This window comes from Lagopus muta, chromosome 14, assembly GCF_023343835.1.
Source record: "Lagopus muta isolate bLagMut1 chromosome 14, bLagMut1 primary, whole genome shotgun sequence".
In the NCBI taxonomy this organism is placed as follows: Eukaryota; Metazoa; Chordata; class Aves; order Galliformes; family Phasianidae; genus Lagopus; species Lagopus muta.
The window spans coordinates 3,040,540-3,066,878 of record NC_064446.1 but is presented as its reverse complement, the minus strand read 5'-3'; the positions used below and the strand labels follow the sequence as shown (position 1 = coordinate 3,066,878).

Genomic DNA, 26,339 nt, shown 5'->3' with positions numbered 1-26,339 from the left:
AGAGGCAAGAAAGGATCCAGCATCTTAGACTTTCACGTAACAGTTTAGAGGCAACTGCAGTACGAATAGAACGCGTTCTGTCGTGTTAGAATACGTCCTCAAATTAGAGGGAAGAGTATAGGGCAGTGTTTCGCTTCGGCCGGCTTGTGTGCAGGATGCAGCTGCTGCCTGTGCTCCAGCTCTGCCCTCATTACATCCTAGCGCACTGCAGACAGCTGCTGGGATCCTGGTGGCTTCCTGAAAGGCACTCAGTACTGACTCACTACTGGTAGGAAGTGCTGGAAGCAAGCCTTGGTTTTGAAAAGTCTGCTTTGCCCTATTGGTCTGTGTTATTGTGCCAGCTTTATTTTAACAGTGAAGAAATAGAAGGCTGTTTTCAGTGGCTCTGGTATAGTAAATTTATTGGGCGCATTGCAGGTGCTTGTCATTAGCCTTAAGCTATCATCCTAAATGTATCTTTCTGAGTATGTGCTTATGTTTCTTTTTCAGATACAAAGACAGGTTTGACATAAGTTAGTACAATCTTATTGTGTGATTATTTCTTCTAGCTTGTGATTTGGACCTACTTCAAGTGAGCACTCCCATACTTAGAGCCCTTTGGCCAGTTCTAAAGACATATCCAGGAAAATGACGAGTTCCACGCTCTGTTACCGTTCCCTTTCTCACATCTATTGCCATCTTTTCCATCCCTTCTGTACACCAATTTTAAAAAAAGACTCTCTCTGCACAATATAACAGATAACTGGTAGGAATACCCTGTGAAAGATCCAGACACTTTAATCACATTTCGGTTCATGAGCTGCAGATATATACGAGTTGTTGGCATGAGGTGTGTCACCCAGATGCCCTGCCTTTTTTTTTTTCATTGTTTTTCATTTGACCGTTTAAACCTTGGTGCTGTTTTCATAAAAGGAAACAAAAAGGCCCGACCCAGTTGAGACACGAGATTGGGTTCTTTACAGTCTTATTCTAAGACTTTCCTGCAGCTTCTTAAGCTTCTGTTGTTGAGTCAAATAATTGTAGTAATGTATACTTAAATATATATACACACACATATACATAGATATAGGAATTATATGCCCTTAAACTTTTACATCTTTCAAATTCCAATTGATTTTCTGACAAGTGAAAAGTATTTTTTAGTTCAGGAGTGATTGACTTGTTCTTACTTTCAAAATAAATACAAGGCTTTAGTTTTCCTATTTCATTTGGAAGTGTTATTTTTTGAACAGACTCGAAGTGGAAAATATCAATCTGAAAGTTAGGCTTTCTAGTAAAATAAATATTTTAAAACAACAGATTAAAATTTAAGGTATTTAATAATCTTGGAGCATTTAAATCCTCTGAATATTATTAGTTGAATGATGATCCATTTATTGATATAGAAAGAATTGATGATGAAAGAACTGAGAACTCTAACGGACATTTAAATTAGTAATCACAGCTCCTAAATTAAGAGCAGACTGCCTGAAGCTAGAGCTATAAAATCTACCAAGTTGTGTAAGCTAAGCAATGAAATGGGCATCTTTTTCAGATCTGAGTGGAACATCAGATCTGTTCTCACCAGCCGAGTGCCTGGTCAAAACCTGTGTGTTTTTAGAGCCTTCTGGATCTTTTGTGAAGCTCTACTTAATGCTGTCAGAGTTTTTAATGTAACCTTCTTTACATTAAAAATGTGATTAGGGGCATTAGAATAGAATATTTATCCCTACGCATGGGAGAGAGAAGTGAGTTACAGGACCTGCTTGGTGCTAGTTGTGCTGTACTGATACATGAAGCAGCAGCAGAACCTTTTTAATGGAAAGACAGCTTCTTTCCCAGCTTCTTTAGAAAAATGAAATCAGAATAAGGGGTGTCTTGAGCCACGTTTTCCGCCAGCGCTACAGAGAGAAAGCAGCTCTGAAGGCAGAGAGGCTCTGAAGAATTAATTTATTGGAAGAGCAGTTCTTTTCTGTTGCCTCTTCTGTCAATAGTTTCTTTTGTACAGAACAAATGTGTCAGAAGAAACATTATTGAACCAGATAAAGCGATGCCTTACATTTAAGATAAGAGGACAGAGACAAGGGTGGCAGTTTGAACTCCACAGGAAATACATTATCTGCTTCTGCAGCCCCTTCTTTGTCAACGGCTCTGTCCCCAACTCAAGCCTTGCTTTCTGCCTGCTGCCCCTCGCCTGCCTCCAGCCGGCAGCTAGCAGGGCCTGGGGCTGCCTCCATCCTGCTGCTCAAATGGTGGGCAACACTGCAGCGCCATAACATTGCCATCATCGTTGCTCTGTGTGTGTTGCATCATAAATACCAATAAATATAAATGCAAATCAAATACAAAGGGAGAGGCGCGTTGTTTCCAAGGTCCTCCACAAGCCAAGTTCCAGCTCCTTTGTGACCTGAACGACAGAAATGGCCGTACAGATGGAGCTGTGTACCTGGAAATTTCCTCACACCCTGTGTCTCCTGATGACATGAGCTAGTGGGAATGGAACCAAATAAGGGCCGTGTGAGGTTTGGGGGAGGATGCTGGGGATGTTGTTTGTCAGCGTGGGAGGGAGCTGATCTGTGCTGTGTGAAAACAAGAGGGGTATGGGGTGGAGTTAGCGAAATTAAGTGGCAGCCTGGTACTTCTGCCAGTAAACGAGCTGTGTGCTGAGGCAAAGCTTCATTGTGAAGTAGCATGAGCCTCGTCTAGACTAGCTGTGTTGCCTTGCAGACAAGGTTGTTTGGTCAGCATCGCTTAGACTTGAGTTCTGTGCAGCAGGGGTGACCTCCATGTGCTTGTTGGTGGGCACAGTGTCTTTTGGTGTGTGTCAGCAGCACTGTAAAACAAAGAAGGATCTGGAATGCTGACAGCTTGCTGTAGGCTCACATGGAAATAGCACAGGAAGCCTTGCTACACAGTAAAACAAAGCAGCAGTAGCAGTAGTTGTGATGGACATAGAAAACAAGAGGACTTTTGAGGCTGTTATCATGGATTTTAGTGCTCTTCATCCTGATGGCATTAGGCACAGTGATTGCTGATGGCTTCTGCTGTAATGCACTCCTGACAACTTTCGATGCAGTAGACAGGATTGCCCCAGTTTATTGTTGCATCTCTTACTGCTGAGCTGTACACCTAAGGGGCTTCTCTTTAGCCTTGTGAGAAGTGGGACTTGTGAGACATCTGCAGAGACAACACGGTGGGATTGCAAATTGTCCATCTCTGAAAGCAGTAGACTTCTGTAACCTCAAGAAAAGCATAAATCACTGTCCTGGGACATTCACAGACAGGTGGTAAGCCTTCTTCGTGTTAGTGAGCTGATGCCATAAGTCCCAGCAGTTCTTTTATACAGAGGCAACCTTGTAGAAAGGCGTCAGCACTGGTGGTGACACAGCTGCATGTGAAGCAGAGGTGTGGAACTGAATTCCTCCATGTGGAAGAAGTTGCACCCATTGACATTCACTGATGCTTGCTGTACGTTTATGGAGAACAAACAGCAGATGTGAGTACAGTGAGGGGTGGGTGCTGCGTTACAGCAGTGGTGACAGCAGCAGTGGGTCACCAATCTGCTGGTGCAGATTGTTACAGGTGTGGCATGCAGGCTCTTGTTCATTGCTGGTGAAAATGCATTGCTACTGGTGGTGATTATGTGGAAAAACGTTCTGTAGCTGAGAGTTTGCTCTGTGAAGTAGTGTTATTGTGCTCTATGTATCTGTTATATTTTCCAGGGAAATAAATAGGACACGTTACTTTTGGAGCAACCTACATATAAAGAGCTGTAATTATTGTTTGTGCCTGGTAAGTGCTTGTACAGAGATATTTGGATTGCTTGCACTAGTTGCAAAGCAGCGCAGAGGTGGTTTTGTCCTAGGAGTAATGGAAGATACTTTGCCTGATGTAAAACTGTGGAGTCTGGATTAAAATGGGCCTTTCCCTCGTCAGACCTTATGTTCCTGACTTGAAAGCTCAAATAATTTGTGGATATCTGTGTTGCAGGTGATTTGTAGTGCTAGGATTCATCTTTTTCATTTAGTGAAACATGCTGTTTGACTTAGCCTTGGTCAGTTATTACAGGCGAGTTTGTAGTGTGGCAGCTCTCTGGAGACCCTGCTCATAGCTTCTCGTTGGCCTAAAAGAAAGGATTTAATGATTTTCTTCTTCTATGTTTGGTTTTAGGGTGTAGATATTTTATAAATGTGAGTCAAACTACTTACTGGTGACATTCTACAAATTTTCGTTCTGTTTAGTCTTTGAGTAATGCTTTTAGATTCGTATATGTTATGGCCTTTGGCATTTGGGACTGCTGTGTCTCCAGGATATCTTTGCGGATTTTGTCTTTAAATGGATTCTACAGCTCTTCTGTGATTTATTTTTACAAAAGTGGTGCTGGTCCCTGAAATAAGTCCCACCCTCCCTAACTACACACACCAGCAGTGTAGATGCACAGCAGGAGACCCCGGGGGAGAATACCTGTTGTGATGGTAGCCAAAGGCTCTGTTACAGCCTGCCAACAATCAGAGTTACTTGTCTTCTGCTCGAGAGCCAAAAGAGCTTAGCTGTATGGATTGATAGGTCTCAGTGATTTGTAAAGTTGATCAAGTGGCTTTATGCATGCTGTAGATCTCTGTAAGTTAAGTAACAGAAATAAAATGTCCAAAACCACAGACTTGGATTTGTAACTGCCTTGCAATTGATGTAGATTTGTAGATGCCTTGCTGTGATCAGGATTACCTTCATCATCAAATGCCTTTCAAGAAGGAGGAAGTGGGTGTGAGAAAACCAGGATCTTGAATAGCACCTTGAAATTAATCTGAAACAAACACAGATTACTGACCACACACATATTACTGTCCAATAAGTGAATCTGTACCTTAAATAAACACAACTTTAAGTTTCTATTCCTATTTGTTTTGACTTCTGTAATTATGACCTCAGAGCTAAGCTTTAACGTTCACTTTCTTCATTTCTTCACCTGGTATTTCTGCTTACAGAAATATTTGTTTGGAAGAAAGACTTTTGGGATACTGTGCCCATCCAGGGAATCCCAGCATGATTAGTAAAGGCTTTGATAATTTTTCCTGATCGCCAAACTGTTGGAATTTTCCTTCAGATGATGTCAATCCTAACGAACACCATCAGTTTGGAAGACTGCAGGAACCAACGGTCTGTGTCAGGACCACTGCTTGGACTTATAGCTCTAGATGAGAAGGTGAGCATTTAAGAGGTTCTTCCAGGTGCACTCTTTGAAATCATTATTTCACTTCAGAACAAAGCTGCCTGTGGCTCTTTCAAATCCCCTCCCTCTTTCCCTGGAACCTAACTCACTTAGCCCCATGCTAAAGTAAAGCTCAGCTCATGTACCAGGTAATATTTTACAGATTTGTTCACAAAGGCTGATGAGAAAATCTTTTCAAACTTTACCCCAACTTTTACACCCAATCTTAGATATTGCAAATATAGCAAACCTCTTTTTTTTTATCATTATTATTAATAGATTTTAAATCTTTGTTTTTCCAGAATAAGGTAGGAATGATAGGCAAGCTCATCTGGCTTTTAGATACAGCACTGAAACAAGAACACTGTGGAAATCACGTCAGAAAAAAATTGCTTCCTAGAAAAATAGTTAACCAATTCCTTTTTCTGAAAGGTTTCACAGGAACAAGCAGCTTTGAGGATATTATCTGAGCTCTTACACTTAAGTACCAGCATTGATTGCAATTTGGATTGTGTTCATCTGTGGCAAATCATATAAACCAGGAAATACTCTGCAATTTGCCCTTTCAATAAAATCTGAAACTATGAATTTGGATATACCCATCATGTTTCCCTTGTGACTTAATAGAGACAATATTGTCAGAAATGGAAACCATCTGAGTAAATGAATGCGAATCGATCTAAATGTGTGCATTTTTTGTATAGCCAGGCATTGTTCCTGAAGATACTGACCTGTTGTATTTGCCACAGTTCAGAGCTGGCTCTAACTTTATTCTGTATTGCTTTATATCTTGGGCAGTCACAAGCCTCAGTGTATTACTGCTTTGGAGAATGAATTGTCTATACAATAAGAGGGTGCTGGAAAAAAATAAGACACTAAGATTAGCAGCAACTGCATACATTAAAATTCAAACTGAAATCCCAGCTATGGAAGGAAACTAATAGAAGAAGAAAATATATCAAGAAGAGAAGCGCTGTCTCATCATTCACCTGTGCTGAAGGATCCAATTTTAGCCATATCCAATAGCACTGTCATTCATCTTCTTGGTGTGTTATTGTGATTTAAATCCAGGCTCTATAAGAGAGAGCAGTTCTTTTAAAATGATTGAGAGGGAATAAGGGCAAATTCAGTGTTTAGGAAAACTTTATGACATCACAATATTATACTTTACAGATGGAAGCAATATTTCCTACTTTGGAAGGAAAACTAATCATTTTCTATCTGCTCTGAGTCACTGCATCATTATAAAAGTGGGAAATAAGTAGCTTTGTGCGTTCCCAATCTTGTTCAAGACGACACTTTTGTTTATATAATGCTTCTGATTTATAGCGTTTAAGTATTAGCCTGACTACATATTAATTATGTGTTTTTTGATGTTAGCTGCTTCCGTATGAGAAGAAATTAAATATTTCACTTGAAGATAAAACTGTGGAGCTGTAAATCACAAGAAATAAATTTGTGACTGGCAGAATATTCTTTTTACTGAAATTAGGCTGGTTCTAATGATTATGTGTTTTGCTTAGCAGACACAGGTACGTACAAGCGCCGTGACTTATCAGCAAGCCTTCCATTTCTTTTGGAGGGATGGAGAACAGGAAATATAATTTGCAGTATTTGCATTGCCCATTTTGCATGGAGCATATTATTTTGTGATCAGAAAAAAGTAGGTGATGCACTTAGATGTGGCTGTAAGAGTCATCTTTCCTCGGCTCGTTTCAGTACACTGCCAGCTTATTTATTGGAAGCAGATTGCTTTATTTCAGGTGGGGTATCAGTCTGTACAGTTCCTCTGGTAGCAAGCACACATTAACCACATTTTACTTTTATTGTTTGTTCTCGTCTACTTTCGTTGTAATGATACTTCCCTTGCCGATAGTTCGTCTCAAAGGGAAGGCGGCAGGTTTACCTGGGGACTCAGAAAAGCTAGGATTCATACTTGCTTGTCCTTATAGGCTGAGTTATGCCAAAATGGGAGTTGTATACAGAGCCCACCCTAAAACAATGCTAAATCTTTTGAGACAGCATCAGCTTGCTATCAAATGAGATGGTTTCCAGTGGCTCCTGACATCGTTCCTCTCCCAAAGTGAGGCAGCAAGTTTAATTTAAATCCTGATGGCAGCCAGGATCCTGGCATCTCCTTCTTGCTATTCTTCAACAAAGAAGATCACAAGCATGTGTGTGCATGGGCAGAAGTGATGTTATTGCAGAGAAGCCCTAGAAGCCCCTGGGCTCAGAGCAGCTCTGTAGTGCTGGAGCAGCGATGCCATGGGAGAGTCCTCAGCAGAGGCTGTCAGCGGGGATGTTGGACAGAGGTGTAATTCCTTGCTGTTAGGGAGGGTATTGGTAAGACTTTCTGTTGTGGGGTTGACGAAAGAAGCTCTTGGAACACCTCTGTTCCAAAACTGTGAGTACCAGAGAGGATCTCAGGATTGCAGCCTTTTCTAGACTGAACTCTGCATTTGTCACCTTGAGAGAATGCTTTGGGGAACGTCTTTGTTGCAGACAGATATTTCGTCTTTTACTCCTACGTGTTTTTCAAGTTTGAGTTCACATGTTTGGGACCCAGCTATTTGATCAGCAGGTGCTGTAGCAACCAGCACAGAAGTGTGATACAGGATGTGTCTGTTTTGAAAGGAGCTGGATTGGGGGCTGGTTTTTCACTTCCTATCGTGGAATCATAGAATGGGTTGAAAGGGGCCTTACAGCCCACGTATCTCCAGCCTCTGCCATGGGCTGATTGCTGCCCACCAGATCAGGCTGCCCAGGAACCCATCCAGCCCAACCTTGGGCACCTCAAGGATGGGGCACCCACAGCTCCTCTGGGCGACCTGCGCCAGTGCCTCAGCTCTGAGTATTCCTATCATCCTACTGAGTTGTCATGGGCTTAAAACTAGAATGCCCTGATTTTACTACGTTTTCTTTTCTCGTATTTTTGCATTAATACAAGAGAGCTGCATTTTTGGTCAGAAGGAAGCTCATGTTTGAAATTTAACTGGTTTTAAACTGAGGTGTTAAACAAATCCCTGGCATGCATTTTGGCTATCTGTATGATACCCTGGTGTATCCTTTTTTTTTTTTTTTTTTTTTTTTTTGCCTAGCATTAACTTCAAAAGGCTGTTGATATTTTGCATACTAAAAACTCTTTTCAGCCTTCTTTTAATGAGTTTTCTTGATGTGCAACTGAAATGTGGAGATGAGGTTAGGCTTTCCTCCATCAGTACGTGTGCCTTTGACCAAACTAGCTTGGCAGTTGTCAGTGTGGTCGCTTAAGCTTTTACCTCTTAACTTCTGTTGTCATTCTTGAACCAAAAGACCACATTCATTTTAGAGTGGTTTCTATATGTCTGACTTGGTTACTGATGGTAAAACTTGGACTGGTGGAACTTTCTGTAGCAGTGTCTGTGGACGGAACTGCTATCCTGCCTCTCGAATGATGAGGTGTGGGGAAGGTACTGTAGAATGGGGTGGAGACCACCAGCAATATCCTTCTTGAATGCTGTGAACCTCTGCCAGGTGCTCGGGCACAGGTTCAGCAGAATAGTTCATTCACCTCTGAATAGTTGTCTCTCTCAGTGTTCATACTGTGGATGTGCTTATGCCCAAGGCCAGAAGACTTTGGTCTATGTAGTCAGTACAGTAAACACTAAACAGGATTATACAACTTCTTTGGCTACAGGAATAGGGTAGCTGATGACTCTGGAGATTGCATCCCATTCCTTATTGCTAGGCTAGCCAAAATTTGTCCAAAGGTGGTAAAAAGTTCTATTTTAACTAGTCTGTAGATTAACCAGGACAGAGTGGATATAGTAATACAGAAAATGTCATAGAATGCCTAGCTTCTAAAGAAGCAAGGATGAGTCTGTCTCATGTCAGCAGTACAGTGGATGAGATCCTGCAGTGAGATGTGCAAACTTGCACCATTCAAAAAAGACTTAAAGAGGAGTCGAGGAACTTTTATATCACCTCTCTCAGGTGGCTTCATGTGTTGGAGCTCAGAAAGTGGCCCCTCACTAAATTGTAGTCGTGAGGTAGGACTGAAGCTGGTGTGGCTCAGGACACCTAAATCTGCTTGCAGTTTGCCCAGCTCCTCTCACAGAAGGCAGCCTGTGAAGCTTTGTTCAAGAATGCTCCTGGTGCAGGTGAGTAACTGGCTTTAAACTTCCAAATCACGTTCCTGAAGTTCTCTGTTTCTTTATCACAGTACTTCAGTGAGCTGAGGGCAACTTTGATAAACAGCCAGCCTGGCAGCACACAGCAAGTCCTTGAGCAGTGCTTCAGGAACCACATGAAAGGAGTTGAGCAGAAGGTTTCAGTGAAGAACAGAGGCTGGTGAGTTGATAACACATAAGTAGCCGTGAATTACTTCCCTGAGAAAGAAGGGTCATTCCCCATAAAAGGACTTATCCCTAGACTGAGCAGTTGGAGCCTGAATCTGTGGGTAAACATGCAAGGGTAATTTTTCTGGTAACACGAATCACAAAGTCAACCAATCTTGCCCTCGGTCGAAAAGCAGAGTGGAAGTTGGCAGACTCAGTGTTTCTCCTGTCAGCATTGAATGTTCCCTGTTTGTTACCAGGTGGCTCTGGCCCTGTGGTCTGTGTGCATTACTCTGCCAAAACAAACCCTGAAATTATGGAGACACAATCAAAGTCCCGGCTGCGGGGCTCCCTGCAAGGCCTGAAACAACCTGCAGAATGTCTTGGACAGAATGACTAGGACCATTTGCTGACTTTATTTCTCTAACTTCTTTTCTCTTTGATGCTGTGGAAATTGGTGATTATTTTTTAATCCTTACATAGTTTTGCATTGATTTTGGACTCTGTTATTTTGTTTCATTTTCCTGTTAAATTCCAGTATTAAAACAAGTTCCTTATGGCCTGACAATCGATGATAGGCAGAGACAAAGGGATTTGGGAGTGGACCCAGAGAAGCACAGATCACATCCTTGGCAGTAACTCTGACAGACTTTGTGTAACTTGTTCTGGGTTGGGAGAAAACTGGGGGGAAAAGGCAGAAAGGCATCAGAAAGGACAGGAGTGCCCATTAAAGAAAGAAAAACGGAGCTGATGGTGGTGAGCTGTAGGACATGGGCTGATTTTGCAGCTGTGAATGCCAGGGGAGTCATTTGACTCAAAAGTCCTTCTTACGTAAATAAGTAAAACCACACAGAAAGAGAAGAAACATGAACAGATGAGGAACTGAGCAAAACTCTTTGCTAGAAATTGATAGTTTCTTAGTTCTGTGTCTGTTTATTTTTATTGAAGGCAAGAAGTCCTTCAGACAACACAGTTTTCAGAGGAAAGCAGGCTTTGATGTGCAGGTTCTCTGAGCTGCCTTATTCCTAGAAGCTGGACTTTAAGGGCAGAAGGGGACTGCTGGATGTGCTAGTGTGGGCTGAGGGGGGCAGGATGGCAGGAGGCTGGGCCCCCACACCAGCCATGAGCCGGGCAGCAGGGATGTGGCTCTCCTCTCCCTGCCCTCCCTGCTCAGGGAGCAGACAGGGGCTTCCATCATGAGGGCTGCTGGCAAAGATTAGATTTGGCAAGCGTTAGATTTACATATATGTAGATTTAAAGAGTATTTTCATCTCTGAGCTCTGTGGAGCGTTGTCAGATGGGCAGTGGTGTGGAAGCTCTCGGGGAGCTTTTGTGGAATTGCAGCAGGGAGAGGTGGGTGCAGGTGTGAGGGGGACGGGGATAATTCGGTCAGACAGCAGCTCGTCTGTCTGGGTAGCATCCGCCTGTCTAACTTAGGAAGACTTCTAAGCCATCACTTCCCAGCAAGCAGCATGAGTTAATACATGGCCGTTCTGTTTTCAGCCCTTGATTCGTAATCCCTGTCTGATTTATTCTGTGGAACAGAAGGCTTCTTTTAACGGTGATTGTTTAAATTTGAGCAGAAATCAATTTCCATTAGTAAGGAAATAAACACAAAAGTAAAAAATTATGAATAGAATAAAGAATGAACTCATAATTGCATCCTGTATTTCCACACACTTTACCACACTGCAGTTACGCATAGTCATCAAATACAGTGCTGTGGAGGTAGGCAGGAAGGATTATTTCCCTGTTCCTGCCAGGAGACCTGGCCTGAGCTCACGTCAGTTCCACAAGCACCTGTCCGTGCAGCCCCGTGCAAGAAGGAGCCCCAAGGAGCCATTCTTTGGCAAACTTTATTAGCTTTGCTCTAGCGAACCAGCAAAGTCTGACAATCAAAGCAGAGAGCATTGAGGCTACAAACAAAAAATGACCCGGAGACCTTAAATGCAGCGTGCTTATATATTTTCCTGACATTTAAAATACTTTTTTAAGCACACAAGCGGTATGTGATAAATGGCAATGAAGTTCTGTGCCAGGTGGGTGCTGGTGCAGTGTCTCACGTGAGGAGGGTGGTGGCAGCGGGGCAGCCTGGAGTTGGTGACCACCTGGGTGCATCCCAGAGAGCCCTTTGCTGGAGGTTGGGGAGGGTCTGGATCAGGGTCCTCATTGCATTCAGTTCCCAGCAGACTTGTTGTGTGATTCAGACCATTGGTAGGCTGTTTGTAATGCTGTCCAAATACGCTTCTGAGTTCATTGCTGTATTGCAGAACTCTTTTTGAGAGCACGTGGTGATTTTTTTTCCCCCATTTTCCTCTGTTCTTCTTTCGATTCCATTTCCATCTTTGTTATTCTTTTTACCACTTACTGAGATCAATGTCAAGTCTCTCCTAACCAGCTGTTGGGTTTTCTTCTGCCCAGGTTCACCCAGAACGTGTCAGTGTTCTGAAGGGACGTGGCTGAGGTGCTGCACAGTGAAGGGGCGGCCGATGCGGGCAGCTTGGGAGTGAAGAGCTGACAAGGACTGGGGAAAGCAGAGCTGGCTAATAAATCTGTTCTGAAAGCTTTGGAGCCTTGTTATATTGTTAGATTTTGACCCTTGTGGAAACTACTTTTTTAGTTAACTTCTGCCATTCTATATCTCTGGTATAAATGTAAGGCTTTGCAATAGTGAAAGCAATGTGAAGTCAACATTTTCTGCCTTTCTTAGCAAAATTTACTATCTTGTTCTTTTATCTTTATGAAACGGTGTACAAACAGTACTTAACCAAAGAGCATGACAGTGTGCATGAGGAAATGGAAGACTACAGGTGAGCACTTGAGACTCTTAAGTATGGCCAGGAAATTAAGAATGTTGCATATAATATAAGAGAGCTGATGGAGCTGCCATTACTGAAACACTGGTGGGATCTGAATTTCACCAGCACAAGTTTTCCAGGTCCTTGGAAATGGGGAGAGGGGGAATCCAGGGCAGAAAGAAGTTGCTAAATGTTATGATGCTGTTTAAACAGGATTAAATGCATCCACTCCAACAAAAAAAAGCAAGCAGATCCAAAGACGTATCACTCATACTTACACGGCTTCTGGCACGATGAAGATGAATACATGCATCTAAACCAGCAAACTTGGCAGATTTGTCTTCACCTCTCAGAGGTGGTGAAGAGCTCGGTGTGTACCGACCAGAAGCCCTCCTTGGGTCTGCAGTGCACACACACACAGCACTGCTCTGTGCAGCACAGTGAAGGGCCTGAGGTGGGCACAGGGTGCCAATGATGAATGAAGCAAGATCTAACAAGAATCAGAACTATTTAAGTAATAAGTCGATCAGTTGACAACATACAAAAGCTATTCCGTGCAATTAGATACTGTTGGCATTGGGCTGGGCTTTCTTTTTCCTTAGGCAAATAATTGGTTGCCTGCGCAATGAGGAAACGAGTTGTCACTCTTAGGTTCTACAGGCTGCACAGCTGAAGCCATTCCCTGCTGTGTGTGCAGCCGTGTCCGTCTGACAGAGGGAGGTCCTGCCATTCCCCTGCAGGTGGTTCCAGGGCTCTGGGTAATTTGCTGTTGAAACTTTCCATCACCTCCCAGCCCCACATTGGCATTTAGAGGCTCGGATGAAAGCGGCTGTGCTCAGCGCCCAGTCCTCGTGCTGGTTTGTTAGCGGCTCTGCTGGGAGCAGAAGTTGGGCATGGTGGAAAGCAGAGCTCAGTGTGTCCCTGTCGCTCAGCGTTCAGACTCAAGGCTTGTGTTCACATAAGGCTGCTGCCTTCTGTGGCACTTCTCGAATTCCGCTTCTAACGCTTCCCACAACTCACACCTTGTAAATGGGGCAAACTGGATGTGTGTATTTGAGCAGCATTCCAACTTTGGTTAACAACTGACAGCAGGACCTTCTTTAGAGAAGCTGGTCGTATAAACAGGCTTGATTTTTGGTTTGGAGATGGATGGCAGAACAAGCAGTGTGTTTTATGACTCCAGGTCCTTTGTTGAGAGTCTGTGCTGTCAGCCTTGAGAAGGCCACTGGCAAAGTAGGCACAGCCCAGACTTTCCTCCAATGCCTCCAAAGGATGTGTGATGCCTGGTTGGTTAAAAGCATTGTTGCCTTAAGGGGTTTGGGGTTTCTTTGTACTTTAAGAAAAAAAATAAAAAATAAAAAGAATGGAAACGATGGATGGAGAAAACATCAGGAAGGAGACTGCGTTCGGCCCCCAGTGATTTCCTCTCGAGAAAGCAATGCAAGTCTGTCTTGTTCTGCTGACAGCTTGGGACTGCAGAACGGCTCTGATTCTCCCCCAGATGCATTTTCTGTGGTCACAGTGAGGCACCGACAGCTGCACTGCAGGTGAGCGCCTGCCTTGCGAGGAGCAGAGCAGCCCTGGCACAGGGAGAGCAAAGCCCAGCACCGTCCTGCTGGCACCGGGGGCGCTGAAGAAGCTCAGCCACGAGCGGTGCACACTTTGTAAAGCAGCTCCTTAGACTTGTTAATGCTTTATTGGAGTTTACGATGACAGCGAACCTTTCAAACTGCAGAGGGGTAACGCGCTTCCTTGCCCTATTAAAAAATAATGTTGGTGTGGATGTGATGTACCACAGTTTAGGCGGCCGTTAGGAGTGCTTCTCTGACAGCGTTCTGTTTGAGGTTTACAGAAAGCGTAATAAAATATGTAAGTTACATTTCTACAAACAAAAGCCATAACATAAGTTATTTATGAGCGTGAGATCCAACCCGTATCACGATAAATAAACCTTAATGGATACCTGCAGCATCCACCCTAATGCGATTTGCCCAACAAAGTCATATTTAGTGTAAGAATCGGGCAGCGAGTGCAGGTTGGTGCGGCAAATAAGAATTAGGAGAGGCTGGCACAGACCGACTGCACCTCGGCAGCCCCGGCCCGCACCGTGCACAGCAGAGCAGATGTCCATGCCCGGCAGCGCTGCCGGGACGTCCCCGCCGGCTCCGGCTCAGCCTGATTTTATCAGAGATGGCAGAGAGACACCGGGCCCCATCTGCCCGTCACCCTCTGCGCTCTCTCCGTTCAGCTCCCTTCCTTCCTTCCCGCCCTCCTCATCCCACTGGGGTGTTGGTGGGCCGAGACGCGGGTTTGCAACTAAAAGTTTTGGCTTTCCTAATAGACGTGCCCAAACGTGAGCGGAAGCCATCAGGGCACGCTCGGTGTCCGGGGCTGCACACCTCCTGCAGCTGCTGCCCTGGGGGGGTATTTCGGGTTCTCCCCCTCAGCCAGGCTGCGATGCCCAGGGCTGCCCTTCCTCCCCCCGTCCCATCTTCGGGCCGCTCTGTGCCGCTCCACGGGCAAAGACGGCGCCTGAAGGAGCAGCGCGGCCCTCACAGCCCTGCAGCCCGGCGGAATGAGTTGGGGCCCGCTGGGACGGGAGCAGAGCCGGTCCTCGGGGCAACGCGTGGATTCCTGCATGCTGAAGCGCGGCCTCGAGCAGCGGAGCATCACGCCCGGGATGAGGCAGAGCCCCCAGTGCCCTGAAAGGAGCGGGATTTCTTGGCGGCGGCGGGACGGCCAGCTTAGCAGCGGGTGGGAGATGCGTTCCGTGCGGTGCCGGTGCCGCGGCAGCCGCGGGCCCCACGCGAGGAGCAGCACGAGGCGTGGAGCCGTACAGGGCGGGCGTCGGGAGCACGGAGCAGCGCGGGGAGAGCTGAGGGGCAGCGGCAGCTCCGGGGTGCCGGCCCCGCTTGCGCTCAGCCGCGCAGCTCCGCGGTGGCACCGACGTGCCCGTGGTTTGTGAGTGCCGGGGGAGCCCTGCGGCGCTTTCTGTTGGTGTCATTGCAGACATCGTTCCCTCTCACCTTAGAAACCAAACGCTTTACAAATAATTAGCGGTAAGCATTAAATAAGACAGGTGTAGCGGCTCACTCGGCTCACGTTACGACAACAAACTTCCCACCGAGGATCTCGCAGGACGGACATCGAGCCGTACCCCGGCTACCCGCGCAACTCCGCCCGGCGGTCCCGGGGGAGCGGGCAGATGCCGGCATCTTCCTGCTGCGGGTTTCGTTTCCGCACCGCTGCCGTTGTGCGGAGGTGCTCGCGGGGAGAGGCGCTGCTGGAGACGGGCGCACCGGAGCCGCACGGCTCGTCCTGCGGGGAGCGCTCCTTGCGGCGGCACCGTAACGCGCGTGGCCGCCTCTCGCCGCCCGCCGTCGGGGCCGCGCTGCGGGTATCCGCCGCCCCCCCCAGGCCGAAGCGGGGCAGAGCCGCGCCGTCGGGGCGGGTGTGGAAATAGCGGCTGCGCGGGGTTTGCGCGGGGTTTGCGCGGCACCGTCTCGCCCTGTGTGTGTGTGGGGGGGGGGGTTACAGCGGAGGAGGCAGCGGGAGAGCCGCATTTAAGGATACCGTACGTCCCGGGTTATTAATTATAAAACGTAATTAAAGTAAAACTGCAGAACGTCAACATATTAAATTTAAAAGCTAATATTAAAATAGAGTTAATATTTAATCAAGTCGCCGAGCGGTACAACGCCGTGCGCCGACGCTCCGTATTTAACTGTGTAAAACCGGGAGAGTTTTCCCAAAGAAAAATGTATTGTTTAGCTGATTATCAAAGACTCCGTGATATATTATCCATTTCACAAAAATAATATAGATATCTTTTTAAATATAGTAATAAAAACATACTAGCGCCTTTTAAATATACTATTACTTACCACCCCTTTTCATATTGTACTATCACAGACACTTTGGAATTGGTTTAAAAGCACATCATTCATTATTCAGAGCTCATCTTTGCATATTATTCCAGCTCAAGTCTGCCAGGCTCCCTGTGAAATCGTTCACAAAATTGATAACAGCAGACACACACGCAATAAAAAGATAGCCTTGGGCGGCCCGAGTTCCCATTATGCAGATCGAGCCGCAATTTTCTCTAACAAAGCCCCGAGCCGGGGCCGGGCGCCGCTTTATTTATTTATTTACCGCCCGGTCGCAGTTTGTTTTTTTGTTTTTGTTTTTGTTTTTTTTTCCTTTTTTCTCTCCACCCCTCTTTTTTTTCTCCCCTTCTCCTCCCGATCCCCCGCCCCGTGCTCGGGACCGGCCGGGAGGCAACGAACCGCCCGGGGCTGCGCTGACCCCGTACCTCACACGGCCGCGGGCGGCGCGGAGCCCCGACGGAGGCGGCGACGGCGGTGCAGCCGCACTCCGAGCCGCGTTGCCCGTCGGGGTCCGCCCGCCGCCTGCACCGCCCGGCTCCGTGTCCGCCCGGCCGTCGGGATTACGCAGCTCGGCGGTAATTGAATCCTGAGCTTTAAAAACTAATAAAGTGCCTCCGTGTCACCGCTCCCGGAATCGCGGGCTCGCCCTACCAGGTGCTGATCAAATACCATTACATTCTATTAAAAGGAAAATTCTATTCCCTGTTTTCATTTCCCTTTATAAGAGGGAAACTAAGTAAATGCATTCGCGCGTTATTTAATTTTTAACGCCTGTAGTCCCATTTGGACGTCGGGGAGCGGCGGCAAACTCACTTAGCGGCCTCGGCCGCCCCGCCGCCGATCGCCGCGACGCCGCCGGGACCTCCGGGCCGGGCGCCGCCGACGGGGCGGACGCGGGCGCTCCGCACCGCGCGAGGCGGCCGTCGGGGGGCCGCGCTGGGGCGGCTCAAAGTCCGCGCCCCGACGTGCGGCCGCGCCTCCGCTCCGCTCCGGGCCCCGCTCCGCTCCGCTCCGCCGCCCCGACGGCGCCCCCGCCCCGCCCCGCCCCGCCCCGCTTTGTTCGCGCGCCCCCGGTGATGTCACCGCGGCGCGGCGCGGGGCCCCCGCGGTCGGGCGCGGGGCCGGTGCCGTGCGGCGGGAGCCAATGGGAGCGCAGAGGCCGGGCGGCGGCGGCCAATGGCGGCGGCGGGGGCGCACGCGGCGCGGGGCGCGCGGCGGCCCCGAGGAGATGACGGGCGGCTGCCGGGGCGGCGCGCGTTCCGCAAAGTTTCCGCGCGGCGCACGGCGGGGCCGGCCGGGCCGCGGGGCGCGCGGCGGCGGCGCCTTTATAGCGGGCGCGGGGCTGCGCGCGGCGCGGGAGCATGGAGCCGGCGGCGGGCGCGCAGGGCCCGCACCAGCACGAGCCCATCAGCTTCGGCATCGACCAGATCCTCAGCGGCCCCGAGCAGGACGGCGCTCCCCCCCCGCCGCCGCCTCCGCCGCCGCCGCCCCCCCGGGGCCCCGACGGCGCGGCCTTCTTGGGCGGCCCCCGCGGCGGCGCGCCCTACCCCGCGCTGCCGGGCCCCTTCCCGGCCATCGCCGCGCCCTTCGAGGAGTCGGGGCCGTACGGCGTCAACCTGAGCTTGGCGCCCGGCGGCGTGATCCGCGTCCCCGCTCACCGGCCCATCCCCGGCGCCGTGCCGCCGCCCGTGCCCAGCGCCATCCCCGCCGTGCCCGGCCTGGGCGGCCTCAGCTTCCCCTGGATGGAGAGCAGCCGCCGCTTCGTCAAGGAACGCTTCACGGGTGGGTAGGAGCGGCGCGGCGCGGCGCGGCGGGGCGGGCGGGCGGGGGGCTCCGTCGGGCACGGAGCGGCCGCGCTGATCGTGAGTTTCCCATCGCGTGCAGCCGCGGCCGCGCTGACGCCCTTCACGGTGACGCGGCGCATCGGACACCCGTACCAGAACCGCACCCCGCCGAAGCGCAAGAAGCCGCGCACGTCTTTCTCCCGCGTGCAGATCTGCGAGCTGGAGAAGCGCTTCCACCGGCAGAAATACCTCGCGTCGGCAGAGCGAGCGGCCCTGGCCAAGTCCTTGAAGATGACGGACGCGCAGGTGAAGACGTGGTTCCAGAACCGGCGCACGAAGTGGCGGTGAGTGAGGAGAGGAGAGGAGAGGAGAGGAGAGGAGAGGAGAGGAGAGGAGAGGAGAGGAGAGGAGAGGAGAGGAGAGGAGAGGAGAGGAGAGGAGAGGAGAGGAGCAGGTGGCCTCAGTTTGCAGCGGGGAGCGGACAGCTGTGCAGGAATGGGGGTGAGGAAAGGGGAGATGGGGGGAGGCGGTGGGAAGAGCTGTAGGTGCATGTGAAAATTGGGGGAATCGTTGGGAAAAACAAGTGATGGCTGCGGTACATTGAGGGAATCGATAGGGAGTGAGGGGAACTGATGGAAAGGGGAATGAGTTGTGAAAAACGGGTGGTGGTGAGAAAATTGGGGGATTCATCGGGAATTGGGGGAGTTGATGGGAAAATCGGTAAATTATTGGGATGGTCGGAGGAGTTATTGTGAAAAATGAGGGATGCGTCGGAAAAAAATGGAGGGTGTTACTGAGAAAATTGAGAGAGCTGTTGGGAAATCATGGGAGTGATTGGGGAAATCGGATAAATTATTGGGGGAAAAAAGCAAAGGAGCGGCTGTGAAAAATCAGCCAGCAGTTGGAAAAATGGGGGGAAATATTGGGAAGTTGGGAGGATTGTTGAGAAAAATGAGGGAGGCGGCGTGAAAATTGGATTAAGTATTAGAAGAAATTGGTGAACTACTGTGGAAATAGGGGAAGTAGTGGGAAAACTGGGGGAATGACTGTGGAAATGGATTAATGGATTGAGAAAATTGGTTGAATTATTTGGGAATAAGTGGTTGAATTATTGGGGTTGAACTACTGGGGATGATCGGTTGAATTATTGGGGAAAATTACTCGAACTACTGGGGAGAACCGGAGAGGATTATTAGGAAGACTGGAGGGAGTTACCTGGAAAACGAGGGATTCATCGGAAAGGGGAGAAGTAACCGCAGAACGAGGGAGCTTCCCCAGCCGAGCCGCCCCACGCCGGGCCGCCCTCACCTCCCGGGCCGCACTTTGCGGCCGAGCGGCGCGGAGTCCCGTCCCGTCCCGTCCCGTCCCATCTCCGTCCCATCCCGTCCCGTCCCGCCCCGTCCCGTCCCGCCGGGTGCGCTGAGCGCTGAGCTGTGCCCCGTGCCCGCAGGCGGCAGACGGCGGAGGAACGGGAGGCCGAGCGGCAGCAGGCGAGCCGGCTGATGCTGCAGCTGCAGCACGACGCCTTCCAGAAGTCGCTCAACGAGTCGATCCAGCCCGACCCGCTGTGCCTGCACAACTCGTCGCTGTTCGCGTTGCAGAACCTGCAACCCTGGGAGGAGGAAAGCGCAAAGATCCCGCCGGTCACCTCCCTCGTCTGAGCGCGGCCCCGGCACCAAGCGGACGCGCGGAGCCCCGCGGTTCCCCCCGCGCTGAAGGGCAGCGCCGGGCCGGCGGCACGGGGCCGGGGTGCCGCCGGGAGGGAGAGGCGTTCCTTTTTGTAAGAAGTGTTAATAAGTTAATTTATTTATGCATCGAGATTTTGGGCACTATTAATACGGAATTATATAAACCCTCGATTATTTATATCGAAATCCGGACGTAGGCATTTCGCGTCGGCTTCGGAACGAAAGGCCGTTTTCGTTTTGATTTTTTTTTATTTTTTTCCCCCCGTTCCGGGGACGGCCTCAACGAGGGGTCCCCGAGCGCAGGGGCCGAGGGCAGCCAGGACGGCTCCGCTCCGCTCCGGATGCGGTCGGTGGCGGCCGCCGCTCCCCGCGATGCCCCGGGGCCGCCCGCCCCGTCCCGCCCCGCGCTCCGCGCCGCTCCGCACCTCCTCGCACCGGCAGTAGAGAAAGCGCCTTACGGTTCATCGTAACGAAGACTGGGGGTTGGCACGGCCCGTGTATAATACTTTGTACTTGTCGAGACGTGTAAATAAACGGTTTCTTTACAGAGACGTCTCCGCACCAGGCCGCGCACAGCCGCGGTGGGACCCGCGGGGTTGCGCTGGGGCTTCGCCTGTTGGCTTTCGTTGGTTTTCGTTGCTCTTATTTTATTTTATTTTATTTTTTTAACGACATACATACCTATTTTCTTTTTCTTAACGAACGAAAGTCCCGCAGCGCTGCGGGTGCGGGCAATGGCCCCAAACGGCGTCGGCAGCGGCCGTGCGGGGAGGGGGACGCGGGTCGCCGTTGGGGGATGTCGGTAGCGTTCCTCCCACTTCGCCCCGCGCTCGCCGTGCGGCTCAGGGCTGAGCCCGAACCCGGCGGTGCCGCTCAGAACACGGAACCGCGCGGCCGCGTTGGAAAACGCCGAGCGAGTGGAAGCGCCCGGCGGGGACCGGGCGATAAAAGCGACGCCGAGATGTCGGCCCGGCGGACGGGTCTGCGGAACGCCGCTTTGGCAGCCCGCACTGCCGCGGCTCCGGGACGGCTCCGAGAGTCAGAGTCCTGTGCTCGGTGTTACGTTTCGGCGCTGTTTAAAGGCAGCGCTGCTCTGTGCTGTCCGTGTTTCCGATTTTTCCCAAACAAACAGGGTCGGAGCTGAGCGTTCTGAGCGCTCTGAGCGCGGTACCGCCGCAGCGCGCAGCGGAGCAGTCGGCGCAGAGCCCCGCAGCGCTCACGGCCCCGCGGCCGGCAGCACCGGGAGGACGGGCTCGGCACCACCGTGGGACGGCGGTGGGCTGGGATCCGTTCGTGCCCGCAGTTTCCCCGAGGGCCTCGCGAAGCAGCGGCCTCCAGGCCGGCCGAGCAGCCGCAGCACCGTGCGCCGGGGAATGGGGCCGGGGCAGTTGGTTTGTCGACCCCGGATCGCTTGGGGACGAGACGTGAGCTGCTGCGGGATGCAGCTCTGTGCAGGAAATCCGCATCTGTGTTCCGGGCAGCAGCGGGGAACGCCAGCGGAGATGGACGCTCCGCGCTGCTCTCTTTGTAGGTCGCAGCGGCCATCCCTGCCAGCCCGAGTCCGCCGTGGCTGTGCTGCCCAACAGTCCGCGCTGCGCCCTTCAGAGGGGCCGTCCCTCGGCACAGCAGAGCCGTGTGGGATAGCAGTGATGCTCCCAGAGGGCATCCAGTGTTCCCAAGGAGCACAAACCTGGGCAGTGCCTGGGCTCGCAGGGCGCTTTGGGGTGCGCTGGTGCTGCTGCTCCCGCAGAGGCTCAACCCACACCCTGTGCCCGGGGCTGTGTGGCCGTGGGGCAGTGGGGGCTGGGGGAGGTGCCCCGTGTCCCACCGAGATGGGTTGGGTACATCGGTGTTTGAAGCTGCTACAAAAGTGATGGTTCTCAGCTGTTGGAAGGGTTTTCCTAAGCCGTTTGAACTGTTACACGTTTCATGTGCACCCTGGAAGCACAGACAGTGTGTTCGTGTTCCTTTCTTTTCAGAAGCGTTAAGCCCAGGGAAACCCATGTTCAAACCCATCGCTGGATAGGGATGGAGAGCTGGAGTGATGCTGAGCTGTCAGCAGGACGTGGCTGCATGCAGATTGCTTAAACTTTGCTGAGTGGTGCTTGTGGGTGATTTTCTGTACGGTGCCCAGAGGTACAGCGCAGGACTCAGCCGGAGCCATGCAGACATCCTCAGAGCCCCCCAAGCCCACTTCCAGCCCCAGCCCCTCAGAACGCCCGTATGCACAGCACAGCCTTCCCCATATAAAAAAAGGCTGCAGAATTTGCATCTCTCAGCATTATTTTGTGCCTGAGGTATTTGGTGTTATGGAGTAATGCACGGTGATCAGATAGATCCGTATAGGCAATCTTTTTCCTAAATGAGCTTTAAAATCAATGGGTTATTTGCTCTGCTCTCCGCTCCACGATGAGAGCACGGCGCTGGCAAACACACAAACTGCGCAGCATTCAGAGCCCCGCTTTACAAAAGTGTTTCGCTCAGCTGAGCCATACTTTAGCTTATCTATAGCTAACATCAATCACACTGAGATTTACACCTCCCTGTGCACACAAATTCTCCCTGAAGTGTGCATTTCTGTGCTGCAGCCATCGCCACCACCACGAGGAGCAGCTGTGTGGCCACGGCTCACCCCAGCGAGCTCCTGGGCTGCTCCTTCTGAGCTGGTGGAGCACATCCTAATGTGGTGCTGAGTCCAGATCTCTGTTCAGTTCTGTCGCCTTTGTGCCTGGAACCGAACAGCAGCTGGGCTGAGTGCTGCTCTGCCTCCAGCACTGCAAGGCTTCAGCAGGCTTTTGCAAATGGAAGGTCACGAACCCTTGCCAGGTTCCTTAGATGACTTAAGCCCGGTGCCACAAGTGTTCCAGAATGCCCAAATGATCCCATTAATTTGGCATCCAGTATGTGCTGCATTATACATAGCGACTTCCATTGGCACATGCCACATCCAATCCATTAGTTGTGCACAAATGCACTTAAGTTTTTTATTGCTCTTAGTTTTGTGTCATCAGCAAAGAAAGGTAAAGTTGATCTTCATCTAAATCACTGACGTGGATTATTGCAATTGATTACAACGAAGGAAGAGCTTTTCAAGTTTGAAAGTTATGTTGTCTTTTATTTCCCCAAGTAGTAATCCTCACTGTTTAAGTTATTGCACGAGAATGGTGTCTGCGAGGGCTGTCTGCATTGCCTTCCTTGTTCAGAACATTTCTGTTCATAGGCTGTTGCCATGCGTTTCCCTCCCCAGCTCCGTACAGCTCGCTGCCTCCACTCCTTGTCGCAGAAATGCACTGAACGTTCCTTAACCCATCCAGTTACAGAAGGCAAAAAGAGCCATCTGTGTGCCTGCTGCAGCTCATGGATGCGGGCTGAGGAAGCCACGCTTTAACTGAAAGTCGATGTACCTATATTTGCAAAACAGTGTTTTATTTGCCATGTAATCCAGTGCTCAGCAGCAGCTCAGCTGCTCTGCTGCGGACGGGGTTGGAAGGGCAGAGGGGGCTGCAGGGCTCTGTGTGCTGCTCCGAGTGTCCGCAGCCCCGAGCTCTGTGCCCTCTGCTCCACACCGCTGCACTGTTCCCCACCTGGGTGAGGGCAGCGACTCTTCAGATACAGCAGTGAAACCAAACTTGGGAAAGGAAGGATAGTTAACAGAGCTCGTGGCTGAAGGATGGAGGGGTTAAACACGGGGGCTGCTGAGGGGCTGTGGGCTTTAACGGAGCGAGAGGGCCGGCTGCTGGCTGGGGTGCGGAGATCCATTAAGCTCTGTGTATCTCATCTACTTTACATCAGCTGAGGACACGACCCCGAGTACTTAATCGGTGGCATAATAGAAAGGCATTAGGTTTTCCCTCGTCCATCCGCACGCCGTTCCCATTAGGGGTAATGGGGCAGCTGTGGGGATGCGCTGTGGGGCGGGCAGGGCAGGGCTGGTCCTGGCAGGGCTGTGCTCTGCTGGTGGCTGTGTGCACAGTCCTGCAGGCAGCTTGTCCCTCTTTGGTACCCACAGCCAAAACCAAGACTGGGGGTGCAGCCCTGCAGCCCACACTGTAGCTTCTCCCACATGGCATCTCCCGCACACCGCGCTGCTTGCTCACACCTGTGCTGGGATTTCTCCGTATATTGCAGAGGAGCTGCGATGGTGATGGCTTCTGAAAGCAGCCTGCACAGCGGGGAGTGGGAATGGGGCTGTGGCAGTGCTGGGAGCTCTGAGGCCTCTCTGCAGCAGCTGGCGTGCATGGCACCGGCTGCAGTGTGCAGCCCTGGAGGTTCCCGTGTCCTCAGAGGGTTGGTCAGGAATGTGCTGAGCTGGGACGTGGCCCTTTGGTCAGCAGAAGGTGAGGGGCTGCTGTGTGCTGCCGCCAGGGTCGTGCCTGCAAATGGGAGCTCGTGGGTTAGGTGAGGGGGTGGGGAAAAAAGGTGCATGGGGCATTTTTTGAGATCTGCAGCATCACCCTGTCCTGAGTTCATCAAGTGTAGAAACTGACAGGTTTTAGGTTTTGGGGGTTTTTTTTCCTGCCTTGTCACACTGTGTCTTTCCATCATCGATCTCTGTGAAGTTGTCCTTCTCCATTTATGTCTCAGCCAAGTGCTTAGAGGTGAAAGGACACAGCTCTGCTGCACAGGGGTGGATCAAAACCACTGTGCCCTTCTCACTGCCTTCCCCAGATCCTGAAAAGGGCAGGGGAAGTAGAACAGCCCACATCCTTCCTCGTGTCGGGACTGTTCTTTGAATGCTGCAGGCTGACAGCTGCCCATACAGCTCCTGGGATGGAGCCTGCAGGCTGCCCCACACAGTGCACCCAACATCACTCCCGATGGAGGGAAGCCCTTCTCCGGCACCAACCTGTCCAAATTTCATGTCGGCAGCCAAATGTGCCTATCACTGCCAGGAAGCAGTTGGTATATTCCTCATACTGCCCAGAGCAGTCCCAAGGTCCCACAGGGATTGCAGCTCCAGTGGCACTCAGCACAAATCGCTCCTCACCACTTCAATTGGAAAAATGGTGACCCTGTCTCTGTTCTGCCCATCGTGTTGTGCTCCTGTCTCCTTGCCATTCTCACTCCACAGTGTCCCAGCTGCAAATTATGTGCACCCAGCCCATGGAAAACACATCGTTGGAGCTCCGAGTACATTGCAGTGGGTGCAAGCAAAGCAGGCAGGCATGGCCTTAGAAATGTAAATTGTTCAGTGTCAGCCCACACAGAGCAGTAAGGTGGGGGAAATTTCTGTGCACAGTGTACCAGGGCTGCTTCATGGCAAAGCTACTGTGTCACCAAGCAAAGCGGAAAGCAGCAAGCACATTAACCATGAGAAGGATGGCTCAAAAATCCTATGGAGCAGAGCAAGCACGGCCACATGGATAGCAGAGGGAGCGGGGAGGGGGGGAGGGGGGGGGGGGGTGTGGAAGCACAGGAGTCCCTCTGATGGCAGCATGCCCCCAGCACAGCTCCCAGCAGCCGCTGGGCATGGTGGGCACGTGTGGTGGGGGCTGCCTGGCACCATCTGTGCCCGGTGACACTAGCATGGGCTGACAGCACGGAGTGGCAGCTGGGGGCCGCTCGCACTGCCACCTGCTCGGCCACTGCTCCCCTGGTGCTCCACGTGGGCCTGGAGTGGGGTGGCAGCGGGCAGCCCCCAGGTAGGGCTCGTGGGTTGTGCTTGCTTACAGAGCAGTGGGATATCTTCCTTTGTTGGTTTTTTGTTTTTTTTTCAAAAAATCTGTTTTCAGACAGTTTTTAGTACCCTGGCTGAACTGATGCTGAGATGGATGGGAACAGACGAGGACAGAGCAGAGCAGCCAAGACAAATCCCACACCTGTAGCTGTTCTGGAGCCTGCCGGGCACAGGGAGCCCCGCTGCCAGGCTGGTGTCCCTGCATGGCATCAGGACACAGCAGGACCCAATGCCACGGGGAATGGGCACGGGGCCACGGGCACCAGCCCCACCAGTGCTCGTGCCACGGCCAGGGCTGGAAGAAGGGCCAGAGCTTGCTTGGAATGGCCCCACAGCTCCAGTCCTCCATAGATCAGGAGAGCCCTGCAGACCCCTTCCTCCCTCCCGTAAGTGCCAGCTGTGGGGCAGGGTCGGGTTTGGGGTGGCACAAGGAGCGCACGGCCAACGCATGCTGCAAGGCTGCTGCTCTGTGATAAGGGCTGGTGTGCTGGGACGGAGCCTTTGCAGAGCCGTGCTGATTTACGCACAATCTGGCTCGTGGGGACGATTTACCAGCCCTGCATGGTGCCAAATGCTTCAGCGCATGTTTCTGGTTGGAGTTTTAATCTTCATAACTGCACGCGTTTGCTTTTCCTGATTGTGTGTGCAAACGCTTGTTTAGACTGACAGGAGGGCGTGCTGCGGGCAGCAGGAGCTGGGATGTTAGTGAGCAGGCAGTGCTTTTTGGCTGAGCAGCCCTCAGCCCTGCGCTGGGTGCTGGGGTGGCTGCAGCAGCAGGGCTGCTCGCTCCTGGCCACGCTGCATGCAGCTGCAGTGAGAGCAGAGAGTGGGGCATGGAGGTCCCACTGCTGGGGGTGCAGTGATGGAGGGGGTTTCCCTGCTCGCAGGGCACTGCAGTGGGGCTCTCTGGGTTTTTCGTGTCAGACGCTGTGCCGGTGCCGACCTGTGGTGCTCAAAGATATCCCTTAGGACAAGAGTGAGAGCGATTGAAAGCATCACCC

The 26,339-nt window shown here is 51.1% G+C and overlaps 2 protein-coding genes across 2 annotated transcripts in view; both read left to right on the top strand.

Moving 5' to 3' along the window:
- Window positions 1–14,152, top strand: part of LOC125700426 (ran-binding protein 17-like) — a 136,472-nt gene extending 122,320 nt beyond the window's left edge. The window contains 2 exon segments of the mRNA XM_048960980.1: window positions 4,965–9,517; window positions 11,926–14,152. The gene's annotated coding sequence lies outside the window, so the exon portion shown is untranslated.
- Window positions 14,153–17,550: 3,398 nt separating this feature from the next.
- TLX3 (T cell leukemia homeobox 3) lies at window positions 17,551–19,634 on the top strand. Its single transcript, XM_048960767.1, has 3 exons — window positions 17,551–17,971; window positions 18,074–18,317; window positions 19,424–19,634. Exons 1-3 carry the CDS (start codon window positions 17,551–17,553, stop codon window positions 19,632–19,634), a joined length of 876 nt encoding a protein of 291 aa, XP_048816724.1.
- Window positions 19,635–26,339: the final 6,705 nt, after the last annotated feature.